The sequence below is a fragment of the Dromiciops gliroides genome, chromosome 1, assembly GCF_019393635.1.
Source record: "Dromiciops gliroides isolate mDroGli1 chromosome 1, mDroGli1.pri, whole genome shotgun sequence".
Lineage (NCBI taxonomy): Eukaryota > Metazoa > Chordata > Mammalia > Microbiotheria > Microbiotheriidae > Dromiciops > Dromiciops gliroides.
This window is the reverse complement of record NC_057861.1, coordinates 470,833,225-470,853,604: the sequence shown is the minus strand read 5'-3', so window position 1 is coordinate 470,853,604 and position 20,380 is coordinate 470,833,225. Positions and strand designations below refer to the sequence as shown.

General features: G+C 33.4%; 1 protein-coding gene and 1 pseudogene across 1 annotated transcript in view; one reads left to right on the top strand and one right to left on the bottom strand.

Moving 5' to 3' along the window:
• The window catches only part of TMEM232 (transmembrane protein 232), a 154,874-nt gene that overhangs the window by 67,260 nt on the left and 67,234 nt on the right, over window positions 1-20,380 (bottom strand). Inside the window, exon 10 of the mRNA XM_043997281.1 lies at window positions 19,363-19,541. Within this exon, the coding sequence (XP_043853216.1) occupies window positions 19,363-19,541 (179 nt within the window). The remainder of the gene's footprint in view (window positions 1-19,362; window positions 19,542-20,380) is intronic.
• On the top strand, window positions 7,942-8,034 carry LOC122737739 (annotated as a pseudogene).

Sequence of the window (20,380 nt, the reverse complement as noted above, 5' to 3'; positions counted from 1 at the left end):
ATATTATATACATAAATGTGGTATATATGCATATATACATCTATATTTATGTATATAGTATATGTGTGTGTTAGACAAAGAGGATAAAGATAGTGAATATGTTGTGAAAACATTGGTATATGTGACTTCTAGATGAGGAAACTACTTCTATTAATGCAGGTTGGCACCTTCTTTGAAATTTTAGAATTTCTTAATCACTAACTTGCCTAAGGTTTACACAGCCAATATGTATCAGAAGCAGGGCTTGAATTCATATTGTCATGTTTTCTGAAGATAGCTACACCACACTATACTTCCTCTACATAGGCATACATATACATACACATATGTCAAGACCTGCATTGGTGTTGGGAGATCGATGTAATGAGATGCTCTTTACCAATGCAAATTGGCAGCTATTCTTCAATTTATAATCTTAGAGAATTGCCTGGAAACACAGAGATTAAGTGACTTATTCAGGGTCACAAAGCTAATATGTCAAAATATATACTCACACCCATGGTTTTCTGACTCCAAGTCCAGCTCTTTACTACTATATTCTAATACCTTCTTGTTCTTATATAATAAATGAGACATTGTATAATATATATATATATATGTATACTATAATATCATACCAATTTATCATTTACATATGTGTTTGTGTTTTTAGTCCATATATATATATATATATACATAGACACATATATATATATATATATATATATACATAGACATATATATATACACACACACACACACATAATACCATATATCAAATTGTTGTTGTTGGTTCTTAGTTGTGTCCGAATCTTTGTGATCCCAGTTGGGTTTTTTTGGCAAAGATACTGGAAAGTTTGCCATTTTCTTCTATATGTTTCCCATTTTACAGCTGAAGTATCTGAGGCAAACAGAGGTTAAATGATTTTCCCAGGGTCACACAGCTAGTAAGTGTCTGAGGGTAGATTTGAATTTAGGTCCTCCCAACTCCAAGGCTAGCACTCTATCTACTGCACCATTTAGCTGTCCTAGATATTAAATTATACACATACATACACACACACACACACACACACACACACACACACATACTATTTGTCATGGTATATAATTTGAAGAGACAAAAATCCTGACTTTGTTTTAACAAATATAAATGCCATAAATTTTTTAAAATGTGAGGGCTACCAAGGTGCCTTCTAGCTCTAAATCTGAGATGATACAATTATGATAGCAAATATGTTATGATAAATAATCAAATTATAATGTATCTCTTTATTTCTTAGTTCTTTAACTCAACAGACCTCCCCAATAAATCAGAATTTATAATTAGAAAAGAAACAAAAAATGCCACTGAAATGGATGACTTCTGTTTAAACCCATTTTAAGGTATTCCCAAAGAGGGGGGAAAGAAAGAAAGAAAGAAAGAAAGAAAGAAAGAAAGAAAGAAAGAAAGAAAGAAAGAAAGAAAGAAAGAAAGAAAGAAAGAAAGAAAGAAAGAAAGAAAGAAAGAAAGAAAGAAAGAAAGAAAGAAAGAAAGAAAGAAAGAAAGAAAGAAAGAAAGAAAGAAAAAGAAGAAGAGGAGGAGGAGGAGAGAAGGAAGAGGTGGTGGTGATGATAATCCTGTTCATATGATGGGAGTTTTTCTTTCTTCGGCATAAGTCCATGACCACTTTTAATTATAATGCATATTTTATTGAGTATGACATAATCATCATAACTTGAGTAGTTATTTAAAAAATGTCATTTAATGTTCTAATGTTTTTATGATAATAAAATAATCTACTTCTAAATGAATTGCATGCTTCATGCTTCTGCCATCTCGGATTCAAAATGCCAGACTGAATATTTATAGACAAATCTATATTCAGCCTTTTTCCATTCTGTCAGGCTTCATTTTACATTGTCATCAATACTCATCATCCATCCCTGCTAACTATTATCCTATATCTCTTCTGTTCTTTGTAGCTAAACTCCTGGCTGTCTATAATAGGTGCTGCTACTTCCTCTCCCTCACTATCTTTTTAAGCCCTTAACAATCCAGTTTCCAACTTTTATCATTCCACCAAATCCACTTTGTCCAGTTGTTAATGATCTCTTAGTTTCCAAATCCAATATCCTTTTCTCAATCCTCATTCTCTCTCTGTAGCCTCTAACACTGTTAATGATTCTCTGTTCCTCAGAACTCTCTTCATCATAGATTTTTCAGGAGACCTTTCTCTCTTTTTTCCTCTTAACCTATCTCATTGTTCATTCTCAGTTTTCTTTCCTGAATTCTCTTCCCAATCAGACCTTCTAACCATACGTGTCCTATATAGTATTCTGTCTTGGGCCCTCTTCTCTCTTTATACTACATCACTTTGTGATTTCTTCAATTCCCATGGATTTATTGCCATTTTTGTGCTGATAATTCTCAAATCTACCTATCCTGCCTCAAACTCTCTGCTAACCTCCAATCTCACATCTCAAATATCTTTCAAATATCTCTGAGATAATGTTCAGTAGAAATCTTAAACTTAACTTGTCCAAAACAGAACTAATTACTTTTTCCCCTAAACCATCTCTCCCTGCCAGCTTCCATATTGCTCTAGAGAACATTACTTTCATAGTCTCTTAGACTCACAATTTAAGTCATCCTTGAATTTTCACTATCTCTCGCACTGCCCTCCACACCTTTTCCAACCTTTTGCCAAGGTCTCTTTATTTCACCCCTGCAACATCTCTCACATATGTTCCTTTCTCTCTTCTGACACTGCCATCACTCCAATGAAGGTCCTTATCACTTCATGTGTATATTATTATAATACCCTACTGGTGGGTCTTCCTATTTCAAGTCTATCTCCACTCCAATTTGTCCTCAATTCCACCTGTTAAAGTGATTTTCCTAGAACTTAGGTCCAACCGTGTCACCCTCCTTCCTACAACAGATTCCAGTCATTTCCTTTTGCTTCCAGAAATAAATACAAAATGCTCTGTTTGGTATTCAAAGTTTTTTTACAACCTAGCCCCCTCCTACCTTTCCAGTTTTCTTACACCTTAATTCCCAATCTGTACTCTTCAGTACAGTGATACAGCTCTCCTGGATGATCCACAAACAAGACATTCCTTTTCCTGTCTCTGGGTAGTCTCTCCAGCTGTCCCTTATGCCTGGAATACTCTCCCTCTTCTGCTCCAACTAGTGACCTCCCCACCATACTTATGACCCACCTGACATCCTACCTTTTACAGGAAGTCTTCACTAATCCCTCTTAATTTCAGTGCTTTCCCTTTGTTATTTTCTATTTATCCTGTATGTGTAGCCTTTTGCTTCTTTTTATATCCCCAGTGCTTAGCAAAGTGCCTGACACAAAGGAAGTGTTTAATAAATATTTATTAATTGCAATAAGACATTATTCTCTTTTCATGAATGTCAATGATAACCTCAAGTGATTTTAAGATCTCTTCTTGGAAAAGATGATTATTCATGTTACTAAAATGATTATCTAATTAGGTTGCTAAAATAATGTACAACATAATATACAGATAAGGTAATGTACTATATAATGATAAGCATTTGAAAAGAGCCGATGTAAAATAAAACAAATAAAAAGTATGAGGAAAATAACTAAAGTAGTAAAGTCAAAGAAGATGATTTGGTACTTTTCATCTTATTTTGTTGTGATCCACACAGGCAAAGGCTTTAGCATAGTCAATGAAGCAGAAATAGATGTTTTTCTGGAACTCCCTTGCTTTCTTCATAATCCAACAACTGTTGGCAATTTGGTCTATAGTTCCTCTGCTTCTTTGAAAACTAGCTTGCTCCTCTGGTAATTCTCTATTCACATATTGCAGAAGCCTAGTTTGCAGAATCTTAAGCATAAGCTTGCTGTTTTCTAATTAAGCATGTGAAATGGGTATAATTGTTCAGTAATTTGAACATTCTTTGGCATTGCCCTGCTATAGGATTGGAATGTAAACTTATCTTTTCTAATCCAGTGGCCACTGGTGAATTTTCCAAATTTGCTGGCATATTGAGAGTAGTGACTTTACAGCATCATCTTTTAGGATTTTAAAAAGCTCAGCCAGAATTCCATCACCTTCACTAATTTTATTGTTAATGATGCTTTGTGAGGCCCACTTGACTTCATTCTCTAGGATTTGCACTCAGAGTTAATTAATTTTTTCATCATGAGTGTTTTGTAATTGTCTTGGATCACTGTATTAATCAGAGTACCTAAGTCTTTCACAGTTGATCATAATTATAATATTGTTGTTATTGTGCATGATGACTTCTTGGTTCTGTTCACTTTACATGAGTTCATATAGGTTTTGCCATGTTTTTCTACAGCCACCCCACTCATTATTTCTTATATCTCAGTTGTACTCTTATCACAATGATGTGCCACAACTTGTTCAGCCATTCCCCAATTGATGGGCATCCCCTTAGCTTTCAACTTTTTTCCATCACAAAAAGAATTTCTATACTTTTTATATATGGGTCTTTTCCCTTTTTCTTTGATCTCTTCGGGGTGTAGACCTAGTATTGGTCAAAAGGGTCAACAGGTATTCAGTTTTATATCCCTTTTTGCATAGTTCCAAATTATTCTCCAGAATGGTTGGACCATTTTCCAACACCTAGTTGTACCTATTTTATCTCATCCCTTCTAGCATTTTTCATTTCTAATAGGAATAGGTGTGAGTTGGCACCTAAGAGTTATTTTAATTTGCCTTACTCTAATCAATAATGATTTAGAGTATTTTCTTCATATGACTATAAATAGCTTTGATGTTTCTTCTGAAAAATGCCTATTTTTGTCTTTTGAGCATTTATCAATTGTATAATGGCTCTTATTTTTATAAATTTGACTTAGTTCCCTATATATTTGAGAAAAGTGGCATATATCAGAGAAATTTTTACTCATTTTTTTAAAAAAAGATTACTTCATTGTATGGTTTACCTTTTATCAAAATCTCATTTCTCTGAGTATCTTTTTACTTTTGCTTTGTCTGAAATCATGATAGCTACCTCTGCCTATTTTTGTTTGCTTCTGATGAAGCACAATAGATTCTGCTCCATCTCCTTATTTTAACTCTGTGTGTTTCTGTTTCAAGTGTGTCTCTTGGAAATCTCATAATGTTGGATTCTGTTTTCTAATCCATTCTGCAATCTGCTCTTGTTTTATAAATGACATTTCACATTCACAGTTATGATTACTGTGCATTTCCTTTCATCCTGTTTTCTTCTGTTTACCCTTCTCTTTATTTTTATTCTGTCCTTCCTCAAAAGTGTATTTTGTGGGAGGTGAAGCAAAGATGACAGAGAAAAGGGAAGGACTCACCTGAGCTTTTTCCCAAAACCCTCCAAAAAACTTTAAATAGTGCCTCAAAACAAACTCTGAAACAGCGGAACTCACAAAAGGACATAGTGAAATAATTTTCCAGCCCAAGACAACTTAGAAGGTCAGGAGGAAAGGTCTGTTGTGCTAGAGTGAGAAAGAAGCACAGTCCAGCACAGACCAGACCTAGCAAACCAGCGGAAGGTCATGTGGGTGTCTGAATAAGTGGTGGCAGTAGTGGTTTCTGGACCTCTTGGTCCACAGACAGTAAGGGGGTCAGACGACTGGTCAGAAGATTACAAGGATCCCTTTGCTGGCACTGGGGGCAGGACTCCACTGCATTGCTTATACTTAGATCTGGGTTATAGTCCTGGCTTTCAGTCCCAGGGTAAAGAGGAGCATTAACACAGCAGAGATTGCAATCACCACAGGGGAGCTGGGACCCTGGTCACAGTTCCAGAGTGGAAAAGAGTGGTTGCTCACAGATGAGAGCACAGGCCAGAACAGCAGTAAACCTGCCTCTCCCTAGATCATAAGACCTTGGAAGAACTGAATTATCTCTAAGAAACACAAAGAAATTGAAGCTTGGGACAATGCTACCTCCAGTACAGAAGCAGAGCTACATTTTAGTATAAAGTTAAAAGTCAAGAAATAGGCTGGAAAATTAGCAAACAAGAGAAAAATATCCTGATTAAAAGTTACTATGGTTATAGGGAAGATCAAAACAGAGACTCAGAAAAAAGTCGACAAAGTCAAAATTGCTACTACTTTGTCTAATCATGGCCTTCAGACTATAAGTCTGTGCTTTGGAGGCTTTAGATATAGGTTTGAGTCAGGGCATCAAACATGCCCCTTATCAAAGTTCTAGTAAATGGTGCTGGCCCCAGATTCTGTCAGCCATCTAGATAGCACTGTAGGTTCAGAGCAACAGTACTATAGGATCATTCCCAGTCCATAGCCTCTGACATGGTTACTTAAGTGAAAGTCTCATCCTCATTCTATTCTGGAACTTTAGCCCTGCCCCAAAGTCAGAATAACAGAATCAACAGCTCATTTCTCTTTCTATTCCCTATTTATATACAATGGTAAGCTTTAGACCAATTCCTATGTTGGAAGGCCCTGAACAGGCCTTTTTAGTTATATTCCCTTCCCAATGAAAATGACTCACTATGATCTCTCCTTTGATTTTGCAACTATCCTTATTTGATGTTCTTCCTCTTATCTTGTTTGGAATAGTTTGTGGGGGAGAGGAAGATGGTACTATATTGTCCTTTTCTGCCATCTTTTCCAGTTTCTTCTGTTCTTATTTTCACTATTATTTAAAATAATACTAGAAAGACTTAGCTATGGCAATAAGGCGAGATAAAAAATAAACATTGGCAAAACCAGAAGCAAAATAGAGAATCATTAAAAATCAGACTGAGAAAGTTAAGTTTTAGAAAATTAGTAAGATACAAAATGTATTGACAAGAAAAATTGGCATTTCTCTATATTATTAGCAAAATCTTCCAAGTGGAAAAAAGAAGGGAAATTCCATTTAAGAGTAATAAAAAAATGAAACATCTGGGAGTTAACTTCCTGAGACACATAGGACTTAATCTAAATACAATTATACAACATTTTCCTCCCACAGAAATAAAGGAAGAAATAAATAATTAAATAATCATATTCATGCCTGAGCTATACCATTAAGGTGAAAATCATAATTTTATTGAAATTAATCTAAAGAATCAACATTACATAAATATATTTGCTGGGGAGGTACTTTATGGAATTTTTGAGGGCTTAGAAATGGAGAAGGAAAGATATCTGGACCTATAATTTTATATGTGCAAAGTTCTTCTACCAGTGCTAATAAGCAACTTACTTGAGTTGTTTGAGCACTGAGAGTTTAAGTGACTTGTTTAACATAACAGCTACAAATTGCAGAAATAACACATGAATCCAGGTCTTTCCAACTCTAAAGGCTTCTAATCATTATGTCATCCTCTGTTTCTTTATAATACATCGTAGTGGAAAGATGTTAATTTAGAATCAGAGACCACTGGTACAAATCCTAGCACTTGCTACCTTTATGACCATGAGTAAATTAGGTAATCTATCTGGACCTCATTCCTCTCATTTATAAATGAATGTATTAGAGTAGATAATCTTCAAAGTCTAATGTGAGTTTCAAAATAGAGAATATAGTAATAAAATTCACTTGTAAAATATACAAAGCCAAAAATATCAATGGATATAATGGGATAAAAGAAAAAACAAATTACTATTATATTACAAATATTATTAATACTATCTTGTACTAGACAAAAAGTGGAAATATAGATAAATGGATTTTTTTCAAATGGTACATAGAAACAAATGTTCACAATAGTTTTGTGCTAAATAAACCTCTAACACCAAACTGTGAAGAAGAGGACTATTAATTTTTACAAGAACTTCTGGAAAGGGCAGCTAGCTAGGTGCCACAATGGATAGAGCACTGGCTTGGAGTCAGAAGAACTATGGGCAAGTCACTTAACCATAATTGCCTTTTAAAATAATGATGATAATGATAATGATAATGATTAAAGAATTGCTGGGAAAGATTAGAAACTGATTTGGCAGAGAATAGATTTAAATAAAAATCTAACACCATGAAACGCAATAAATGAGCAAGAAATCTATACTAAAATTGGAATGATACAGAAAAGATTAGCATGGCTCCTGTGCAAGAAATCTAATTATAAAAAAGTAACATTATAAAAGAACTAGCAGAGAATAGAAGCTTATACTTTTCACAATTGTAGATAGGGGAAGAGTTTATAACCAGACAACATAGAGGAGTAATAAAAGAAAAAATAGAACATTTCTGTTTACATAAAATTTGAAAGTTTTTGGACAAATAAAATTAATGAAGTTGGAATGAGAAGAAAATATGTGAATGGGAGAAACCTGGCTACATCTAAAAACAAAAGCTTTTTTAATCTAAAGGGAATCGACACATTTATAAGACCGTCATTTCTCAACAGATAAACACAAGATTAAAGAATATTTTAAAACTTTACAAAACAATAAATACAAAGTCCTAAAACCAATTTAAATTTACTTAAAAGCACTAATATGTAAGAAATGAACATTTAAAAACTTTTGAATTCATCAAATTGGCAGGAATGACAAAATAGGCAACATTTCAATGTCAAAATGTCTGGAATTCCAGGCATGTTACTAATATTTATATATATATACATATACATATATATATACATAAAATGTGTACATATATAATGTATATATATACATACATATACATATATATATGCAACTGTGAATTTATTCAATTATTCTGGAAAACATTTTGGAATTATTCAAGAAAAGTTACTAAATTATTCCTACTTTCTGACACATGCTTTTTGACATTAATACCAAATTTGGTAAAGAAATGGCTGACAGAAAGAAAAGACATCTATAAAAATATGAATAAAATATTTATTCACAATAATAAAAAGTTGGAAACAAATATGTGCCCAAATGATTTATTACTATAATATTTTAATAAAAGAATATTTTTTTAAATCCATAGGTCACATATAATGAACAATACCAGTACCAAATTGTTAAAAATTTAGGAACATATCTATTTCTAGTAGTAACAGGATGGAAATAATATATGTGTCCAAATAAAAACCACAAAGTCACAAATTAAAAAGTGGCATTCTATATAAATATACTGTTTTTTGAAGTATGCAGTTTATAGCTATAGTTTTCCAGGGATAATGTTATGATAGAGGACAGGAAGAGAGAAAAGAATTGAGCTAAATAAAAGGGAAATTGAAGTGAAAAATTGGAGTAGTTTGGACTGGTGAAGATAGCCGGATAATTGATTTGGGGAAGAGAAACTTAGAAAAATTTGGGAGAAATTAAGGAAAATTTAAAGAACAATCTGTTACATTTGCCATATCCTATTTTTTTTGTGAAAGAAGGTTAAAGGAGAAGGAAAAATGGTCTATTTCTGAGAATGGGAGATCTCTATGTTTTTCAATAGCAAAAGAAAGAAAATAACCTTTAATTACATTATATTTCATCTTTTTTTTCTAGATATTGCTCCATGTGTGCTACCATTAATAAAAAATACTAATGCAATTAATTAATGCACAGTATTACAATAACAATGGAGCTATAAGATCATCAAATTAGGAAACCATAATCACCTAGAAGTTCAGGAAATTTCAGTTTTCATAATACCACTTGCTCTATATCTCTACCCTGTATGTAGTATGGAGAATGCCATCTACAGGTTGAAGGAAGAATCTTTAAGCAGATCCATGAGAGTTTGACTTGTAAAATGAGCCCTTCTGTCTCTTAATATTATGAAACAGGAAAAAAACAAAACATGAATTAAAATTTTCTTCACACAATTATTAATGCAATTTTATATGTAAAAGCATAAATCCAATTCTGAGAACTTATTACTAAAACATAATCAAAACTTAAGTCCCATTTGATTCTGGGATCGGACCAGGTGGGAAATAACCTGTTTTGAAAGGAAATAGCACAATGGGGAAATTGAGTCAAGAGGTTCCTATCTTAGCCTATGTAAAGTTGTCTCCTCAACTTTCCTAGGCAAAGGTATCTACCTGTAGCAGTTCTCAGATCACACTCACTTTGGGCAACATATGACATTTCCCTTGGGTGGTGGATTATTGGCTTAGTGACAGTTCAGATAGTCTTACCTGAAATCAAAACTCAAGAAAAATATCAAATTATAGTCCCAAGAGATTTCATCTAAAATAGCAAGTTCCACTAATCATAGCTTAGAATTAATGTAGAATTAATACATGGTAGTTCATTCAAAAACTGAGAAAAATGCTGGCTACTTACTGCAAACCTCCAGACTAACTATCCATATTGTCTATTAATCTCTCAGGCAAAAACAAAATCTTTAAAACTAGGGTCTGTTGATACTAAATTGTCTTTAATACATACTGTTACAGGTACAATTTGATTATTTTCATAAACAATGACCAAATAATTTATCAGATAAAAGTAACTTTTAAAAAAGAAACTTATTTGTCCTTATGACATGTAAACTATGAGAGGTTCTAGTTTCTCATCAAACCATTTCATTAATTTAGAATCTCATACCATGCTGCCAGTAAGGCTGATTAGATCTTATGAATTTGCCCAAATATAATGTCTCAAGGAACCTCACAGATGAGGACAATTTAAGAGGTCTGTGATACTTCCCACTCCATTCCCCATCAGTTATTATTATCCATTTTAAAGCAAAATATATCCAATTGAATACTTAAGAGTTTTCAGGCATTTTGACTACATTCTTTAACAGCTCAATTCATATTCTAATGGCATTAAGAGATAAGTTAACTTTCTAATGATACAATGGTATCACCGTCTGAGAATCATTTTTCAAATTAAGAGCATGTCTGATACAATGATTTCTCAATGATTACAATAAAAGAAAAATTAGAAGCCTAACAATAACATAAACAATATTATGGAGCTTAAAAACATAACACAAAACTTTGCTAATCAAATAATCTCAATTCATCTGAATTAATTTTGGAATCCTCGTATAGAAAATTACTTTCTTCCTTTATCAATTTTGCATTCTATACTGAACACACTAAAAAACTAGTATCAAGTACACTTTGACAGGGGGGTTGGGCCAACTAGCTATCAGGACTGACACATCTAAGTAGGGGAAGATTAAATTCTATAGCAGGAAAGTCAGTTAGGCATGGGTACTACCTGAACTAGGAGACAGAGATAACCCCAGAGGTTGGGATTATCTCCCTGATTCTCAGGAATCTTTCCCCCCACCCCACCCCCAAAAGGAACTTTTCATAGTCAGGCGGTCAGTCCATCTGTCCCCCCACCATCTGTTCTCTATAAAAGCTTTTGCCCTTCTTCTGTTCAAGGAGATAGGTAGCTCAGAGAATCATGTCTCTGAACCATCTTCCTTTGAGGTGAAGTCTTTGACTTTCTTCTTGGTCCCTTTCTCTAGTGCTTAAATAAAAGACAATTTTATTCTAATTGAACTGTGTGAGAGGCTGTAATTCTTTAAAGAGGAATACCTAAGGATCCCCCCTCATTTCCCCATGACAAATTTATAATAATATATAACAACAATAATAATAGTAGATAGATAGAAAGATAGATAGATAGATAGATAGATAGATAGATAGATAGATAGATAGATAGATAGATAGATAGATAGATAGATAGGATTTACTAAGTTCCAGGCACTGTGCTAAGTGCTTTAAAATTATTATTTCATCTGATACTCACAAGAACTCTGGAAGACAGCTGTTATTTTTAGTCCCACTTTACAGATGAGGAAACTGAGATACATAGAGTTGAAGTGAATTGTTCAGGATCACACAACTATTAAGTGTTTGAGATTTGGACTCAGGTTTTCCTGATCCATGCAATTTCCTAGTATGTATTACTGTTGTCTGTCCTTCATTCCTGAAGAAGACCATGATATCAGGATGATGTCGTGATTTGCACTGAATTGGATTAAAGTGAAGGAGAGATGTGCAAGGACACCAACATCACTCTTTCCTCCAGAGCCATATGAGTCTAGTAGCAAGATATATATCAGGATGATTGGGCATGGCCCCAGGGATGTTTAAGGCAATTGGGAGTTGTGACTTGTCCAAGGTCACACAGCTAGTAAGTGTCTGAGGTGAGATTTGAACTCAGGTCCTCCCCACTTCAGGGCCAGTGCTCTATCCACTGCCATTTACTACTTAAAGAATCAGTATAGTTCTTTACTTGTTTGATTGTGAAAATGTGTTTTCTTCTATATTGCAAAAATCACTATAATTTATAGTATGACCCAGGATGCAAAAAATGCAAATTGCCCAAATTGTTTCTGTCTGTTGGCTTAATTACTTTTAGATAAGACTAAAATGTTGCTATTATACAGCTTTAATTTTCAGAGAGGACCGATGACTTCATGAAGTGATGTCTTGACTTGCTTATGAATTGAAGTAAAGCAAAGTTGTGCAAAGTTATCAGCCTCACTCTCTCTTTCAGAGACATCAAATTCCAGTGGCAAGACAAAAAACAAGAAAACTAGTGATGGCCTGGTATGCAGCCAATGACCTCAGTGTCTTTGATGTCTGACCAAGCTCTAAGCAGGCTTGAGGCCTGTTGGTTACTCTCAACCTGGTTTAGTCCATCTGTCTAGATGGTTTTATTGGGGAATAGCCACCGCACATACTACAGCTTCTTGGAACCACAAATGAGGCTAAAATGTAAGGCAAAGGATGTTTAAAAACTATTTTTAAGTTTTTGTTGTACATAAAAACATCCCATTTGAGCATCCATCTTCATGGTAACATAAGAAATTTTCCAAATTCTTAGAGGGAGAGAAAGGAACTGGAGTTTAAATAAAAATAATGTCGCTTGAATCTTTACTAGGTCTTCAAAGGAAATGAAGACAATTGGTAGACATCTATTGATTCCTGCTCTGGTTTGATGGAGGTGTAGATGCATAGCAGGTGGATGACTCTGGAAGAGAGAGTGAGGCTGATGATTTTGTGGAACTGTGCCCCACTTAAATCCAATTCAGGTGCAAGTTAAGAGGTGTCTTAATCAATGGCTCAGTGATGCCATTGGTATTCTTCCAAAACAAAGGACAAAAAACAACAACAACAACGTGAAGAGGAGGGATGCTAGTATGATCATCTGAAATTGAGAGTATACTGCAAACCACTATGGATCCTATTTGTTTTCACAATGGGCTGGGAGGGTCATATTTCTCCATGCATTTTTTTATCCTTGGGAAAAAAAAAGAGTGAAAGCCCTTTGCTCTATTCTTTAGAAATCTTAGGAGTATTTGTTCAGGGAACTTCCTCATCCTATAGTAATATGAAGGAGGGAAGGAAAAGGGCACAAAAGGAAGAGATGGTAAGCGATGACTACTTGAGCAGAGAGTTTTGTCAATTTTCCTTTCTATCCCAGGTTGATTAAAGCATCAACAATGATGAACTTGAATAAATATAGATATAAATAAAAAAGAATCAGGTGAATTACTTCCTAAGGAGTCTCTGTAGAGAATCATGCAAAATGATTTAAATATTCTTGAGACAGCTAGTTAGAGCAAACAGTATGAAGAGTGTTGGGGCCTAGAGTCAGGAAGACTAAGTTCAAATCCAGTCTTACACAAAAGCTGTGTGATCTTAAGCAAGTCACTTAACCTCTGCCTGCCTTCATTTCCCCTTCTGCGAAATGGGGGTGGTAATAATAACACCTACCTCTCAGCATTTTGTGAAGATGAAATGAGATATTTGTAAAGCACATAATAAGTGTTATATAAATGTTTTTATTGTTATTATCATTATCCTCATTATTGTTATTCCATCTCCCAGATTAGGACTCAGGTAATAGAAAAGAGTAAATTCATTTTTGAGTCAAAACTTGAAAGCAAAATTAGTACTCTTGGGGCCAGGAATACTGCCCCAGTATGTTCATGTTTTTAGGTGGGAAAATAGGAACACTGCCAGTACAGTGATTCTCACTTAATTCAAAATCTTTGACTAGATTTTTTTTTACCAAGATGACATCACTAATGAGCTGAGTGAGACCAAACAATAATATCCAAGTGAATGTCACATATATATATATATATAAAACCAGACTAAAGATATATCCAGAATTTCTCCTTTAGCCTTAATAAATACCCATATCGATTTCTCAAAATGAGTGTGAGATTTCTAATTTTGTAGGAATGATAATATCCTTTAAAATAAAATTACTGGATAAGAAAAAAATTTTTCCAAAGGATATATACACATAAGATTATTTAAGTATGTGTGCATTTTCATGTCTTGTCAGTACTCTGCTCAGATACATGGCCAAAAATATAATTAAAAACAGAGGGAAAGGATAATCCTTTCTCTGTACTCTTCTAGAACCAGGCTACTTAACAGTTTAACTAGCAAGATTTATGGGTATTCTAAATTTTTAGCTTGGTATTTATGAAAAGGTTCAATGAAGAGAATTTTCTTGTCCTGAATCTAAGACAATTCTGAATGCTGACTGAAAATAAATGCTAACAATGTGAGTAAATTTATATTCAATTTTGGTGTATGGATAGTGTTCACAGTTGCATCATTTTCATTGCTAGACCCTGATAAACAGGAAAATAAATATAAATGAATGCTAATACAAACATATGCAATTGAGAAAAGTCACAACCTGCTTCATCTCTGACCCAAAGTGTGTAAAGAAAGGTAGAAAATTCTGCTGTAATTGATTTCTCAATACACAGGTACATATGACCGACAGTACTTGTGTAATGGTTTGTTTTATTTGTGTCAAAGCTTTCTCTATCCAGTTATATGTTTAATATTTATAGAGGGAGATATCTAGCCACAAGACACATCAAAGTATTACATTTAGCATATAAATTAAAATATGGATGCAAAGTATAAACATTTTAGAAATGGAACTAGGGTAAAAAAAAACACTGAGTGGTACAGGAAGCCATAGAAATTTAATTAGAAAAAAAATTTCTCATGACTGCTCTGAAATATCAAGTAATTTATACATTCTTAAGTGTCTTAGGTATCATACTTTATCCTGTTCATATTATGACTGCCCATTTTTTCAACATTTAAACAAAAATGTAGCCAGAGGAGGGAGAGATTAAATTTCTTTTTGTTTAACCCTACATATTGTGATAGAATGGTTTGTTGAGAATATTGAGAATATTCATGCTAAGTAGAAGCCCTGGAGGGCTCCCAAAGGGCATCCAGAAAAGTTACAATTTTAGGGTTTTTTTTTCCTGCTTTGTTTTTTTCAATCAACTTAAACATCTCACTGGCTTCAGGAGATTCATCTGCTTCTCAAAACAAAACAACAAAAAGAAAATTTTCAAGTTTCAGTGTAAAGGTAATTTTACATTTATGCAAAAGAATGAGTATTACCTTGATGGAAGTATTAAACAAATTAAACAAAAGTTGTTAGGGCAGCTAGGTGGCGCAGTGGATAAAGCACCAGCCCTGGATTCAGAAGGACCTGAGTTCAAATCTGGCCTCAGACACTTGACACTTATTAGCTGTGTGACCCTGGGCAAGTCACTTAACCCTCATTGCCCCGCCCCCAAAAAAAGACATGCATAGATATGGAAAGGCAATTAATAAAGGATGATTTAAAAAAAAAAACAATTGTTAGATGTGTTCTCTAACATTCTCACATGCTAAAATAAGAAAACAGTAACTAAAAAGAAAATAAGCTGGTAAACATATACATTGAAACCAAATAAATAATGCCACACAGAAAGATGTCTAGTAATTCAAATTACTGGGTTAAAAAACAACAACAGTTACTCCTCAGTAAGCTAAATGCTAATCATTACATGTATAAATGCAGAAAACAAGAACAATACATTATATTTGTATTCAGATGGACAAACCTAAGTCTTCCAAAGTTGTTTGTCTTTACAATAATCTTTTTTTTTATTATATAATTGTTCTGGTTCCCCTCATTTTGCTTTGCATCAAATTATATAGGTCTTTCCAGGTTTTTCTAAAAACCATTCCCTTCATCATTTCTTACAGTACAGTAGTATTCCATCACATTCATATATTGTCACTTTTTCAGTCAATCTGTAACTGCTGGGCACACTCAGAGTTTCTAATTCTTTACTTCCATGAAAAGAGGTGTTCTAAATATTAGCGTATGTACAAGTCCCTTTTCTTCTCTTCTAATCCATTTTAGAAATAACCCTAGTAGTGGTATCTCAAGTTCACTGTTTCATAGCTTTGGAAATATATTTCCAAACCACTTCCCAGAATCTCTAAACCAAAAGTGCGTTAAATGCCTGTTTTCCCATAGCCAACCCATATTTGTTTTCTTTCCTTTTTAATTTGTCAACTTTGCCAAATCAGATGACTGTGTGATGATATACCAGAGTTGCTTTAATTTGCATATCTCTATAACTGATTTAGAGCACTTTAAAAAATGGTTATTGACATATTGGATTTGTTCCTCTGAAAACTATCTTTTCATATCCTCTAACCATTTCTCTCTTGGGAAAAGGCTCTTAATTTTATAATTTTAAATTGATTCCCTATGCATTTTAAAATTTTCCCCATTATCAGATAAATTTGCTGCAATTTCCCCCCATTTGCCAGCTTCTCTTCTAATTTTAGTTGAATTGTTTTTCTTTTGAAAAATTTAATTTTATGTAATGGAAATTGGCCACTTTACTTCATATGATGCTTTCTAGCTCTTGTTTGGTCATGGAGTCTTCCCCATCCATAGATCTGATATGTAATTTCTTCCTTGCTTTTCTAATTTGTTTATGATGTCACTTTTATGTCTAAATCATGTGCCAGTTTAGAGCTTAATTTAGAATATAGTTGGAGATGCTGATCTGCTTTCCAATTTTCCCGGTAGATTTTGTTCAATAAACTTTTGGCCTAATAGCTAGGATCTTTGGTTTATCAAACACTAGCATATTATGCTCATTTGTTTCTCTATATTGTGTACCTAATCTATTCCACTGATCAATCTTTCTATTTTTAACCAATACTAAAAAGTTTGGATGATTATGGTCTTGTAGTAGAGTTTGAGATATCACAATTCAACCCCATACCTTATCCCTTTTTTTTTTTCATTAATTCCCTGGAGATTCTTGGGCTTTTGTTCTTCCAGATAAATTTTGCCATTTTTCTTTAGCTCTATGAGGCAATTCCTTGGTAATTTTCTTGTTATTACACTTAATAAATAAATTAAGTTTCTATTTTTATTATAGTGCCTTAGTGTACCAACGAGCAATTAATTAATCTTTCTCCATTTAGATCTGTATTTATATAAAGATTGTTCTGTTCATTGTGTTTACATATAGTTACCATATGCATCCTGGCAGGTAAAATCTCAAGTATTTCATATTTCTATGGTTTTTTTTGTTTGTTTTTTTTGTAGGGCAATGAGGGTTAAGTCACTTGCCCAAGGTCACACAGCTAGTGTCAAGTGTCTGAGGCTGGATTTGAACTCAGGTCCTCCTGAATCCAAGGCCAGTGCTTTATCCACTGTGCCACCTAGCCACCCCCTATTTCTATGCTTTTTAAAAATGCAATTTATCTTTTTTTCCCTGCTGAATTTTGTTGATAAAACAAAGAAACATTGATATTTGGGGTGAGTTTATTTTATATCTTGCAATTTTGCAGAAGATTGTTTCAAATAGTTTTTAATTGACTTTTTAGGCTTCTCTAAATAAACTATTATATCATTTACAAAATGTGGTAATTTTGTTTCTTTTTTGCTTGCATTTATTTACATAATTTCTTTTTCTTGTCTTATTGCTATAGTCATCATTTCCAGAATTACATTAAAAAGTAATGGTGGGGGCAGCTAGATGGTGCAATGGTAAAGCACCGGCCCTGGATTCAGGAGTACCTGAGTTCAAATCCGGCCTCAGACACTTGACACTTACTAGCTGTGTGACCCTGGGCAAGTCACTTAATCCCAATTGCCTCACAAAAAAAAAAAAAAAAGTAATGGTGATAAAGTACATATCTGCATTGCCCTTGATCTTATTGGAAAGATCTCTAGTCTATCCTCTTTATACAAATGCTGGCTATTGGTTTTAGATAAATACTACTTACCACATTAAGGAAAGATCCATTTTTCAAATGCTTTCTAGTGTTTTTTAAATTAAAAATTGATATTAGATCTCATTAAAAAGCTTTCTACAGTTATTGATGTAACCATATGGTTTTTGTTTTTTCAACATCATCTGGTTCAAATATTTTTATATATTCCCTAATATTGAACCATCCTCACTCTCTTAGTCTAACTCCAGCCTGGGCATAGTGCATAATCTTTGTGATATGTTGCTGTAGTATCCTTGCAAATATTTTACTTAAACATTTTGCACTGATAATCACAAGCTATATTGTTCTATAACTTTCTGTTTGCTTTGACTCTTCCTGATACAGATAGCAAGACTATATATCATAGGAGGTAATTAATAGGACCCATTTTTTCCTATTTTTAAAAGTTTATGTAGTATTAAAATTAATTAAAATTAATTAAAATTAATTTTTCTTTAAATGTTTAATAAGATTAGCTTGTAAATCCATCTGGTCTTGAAGGGTTTTTTTTCCCTTTAGGAATTCATTTACATCTTGTTAAGTATCTTTTTCTAAGATAGGGTTATTTAGGGATTCTATTTCATGTTCTGTTCATCTGGATATTTTTATAAATATCCATCATGTATAACATTATCATTTAGATTGTCAGTTTCATTAGAATATAGTTGGACAAATAATATCATATTTTCCAGTGTAATTTTTGCCATCTTCCCTTATTTCCACATTTGTATTTAAGGTACCATGTATTAAAGTATATCTTCATTTTATTTGAAGAGCCTTATCAAGTTCTTCATAGGACTTCTCTTTTCCTTGTTTTCTATAACAGAAACTACTACATAATCTACAATTATTTTAATGGTGATCTTGAAAATGTTTATCAATTTATCAGGTTATTACTCTCTACTTTCCATCAGTACCTCTGAGTGGTTTGGAATGCCTTCCCCCAAGATAAGCTGATCACTCGAAATCTCATCACCATGCAAATTTAATCAGTTTTTCATATTCAACACCTTCTGAAATCATTTACCTCTTCTCTCTGACTGGAAGGCTGGAGGGTGGAGCATTAAATTCCTCCCCAAATCTTCCTTTATAGAGGGCTTGGAACTTTCCATGTAATTTCATTTTTCATCAGCAGCTCTGCTTGGTTTCAACTTCATGGAACAGTATGACCCAGAAAATCCATCAGAGCACCACTTACTGACCTCTCCTCCTTTACAATTTCTTTTTGTGTTCTGGCTTCCCCTATCAGATCATAAGCTCAATGAGGGCAAGGCTTGCCTTTCTTTTTTGTTTGTTTATATCCCTAGCACTTAGTACAGTGCCCAGTACATAATAGGCAGGCACCTAATAAATGTTTATTGAATTGAATTATCATGTGTTAGTATCCACAATATGAGATAAGAAGGTGTTAAGAATAAATGATCATGATACTCAATTAACCTGTATGACTTTTAACCTACCTCAGCTATATCCACAGCATTTAAGATCCGCTTATCCTTCTCATCCTCTTTTACTCTCTGTAAGGTTTTCCACAACAAATTCCTTAGTCCATCTTGCCTCTCATCTCCACAGAGTTCTCTGGTCATTTTCACTAGATTGTATACTAAGCCATAATAAACAGTCCAGGTCATTTGACAACCTATAAAAAAAATCCAGAAACTTCTTATGTAGGTATCATCTTAGTTATTTAATATATTACATATTTGAGGAAAATAAAACTAATTTTACAGTGAAATTATTATAGAGTTTATATAGCTATAATAATTACCTGTAGTTTTAAAGTTCTTTTTAAACCTAATATTATAATCTTTAAAAATGTAATTCTCCTGTTGTACATAGAAAATTTTTTTTTTTAGTGAGGCAATTGGGGTTAAGTGATGACTTGCCCAGGGTCACACAGCTAGTAAGTGTTAAGTGTCTGAGGCCGGATTTGAACTCAGGTCCTCCTGATTCCAGGGTCAGTGCTCTATTCACTGTGCCACGTAGCTGCCCTGAAATATATTTTTGAAACATAGTAAAGAAAGGTTGCTAGAGAACTACTTCTTTAATGTTACCTTCACAAAGATGGAAATGCCATAAAGAATCAAAACTGCTAAAAATTTCAAAATAAATTTAAAATCATCAAAAGGAATAAGCAAACCAAATAAAATCTCTAACACAATAGGAAAAAAAATTAAGAAAAGCAGAGGTAAAAATGCCGCTAGAAAAAATATTTATCAACATCAAAAACAAAAGTAAATTTTTTCGAGATGCAATAAAATTACTTATAAACACAATGATGTTTTAATAATTAAAATAAATAATAAGGATTTGCAATTGCAAAAAGAAATTGTTAAGAGAAAATCCTAATTTGGACTAGCCCTGGTCAATAAGGCAAACTTAGTAAATAAGACAAAAGAGTTTATTGGCACAACAGGGTAGCAAGTTGTCTGTGATTGTTGCTTTTTGTAGAGGGGAATAACAACTCTAATATAAGGG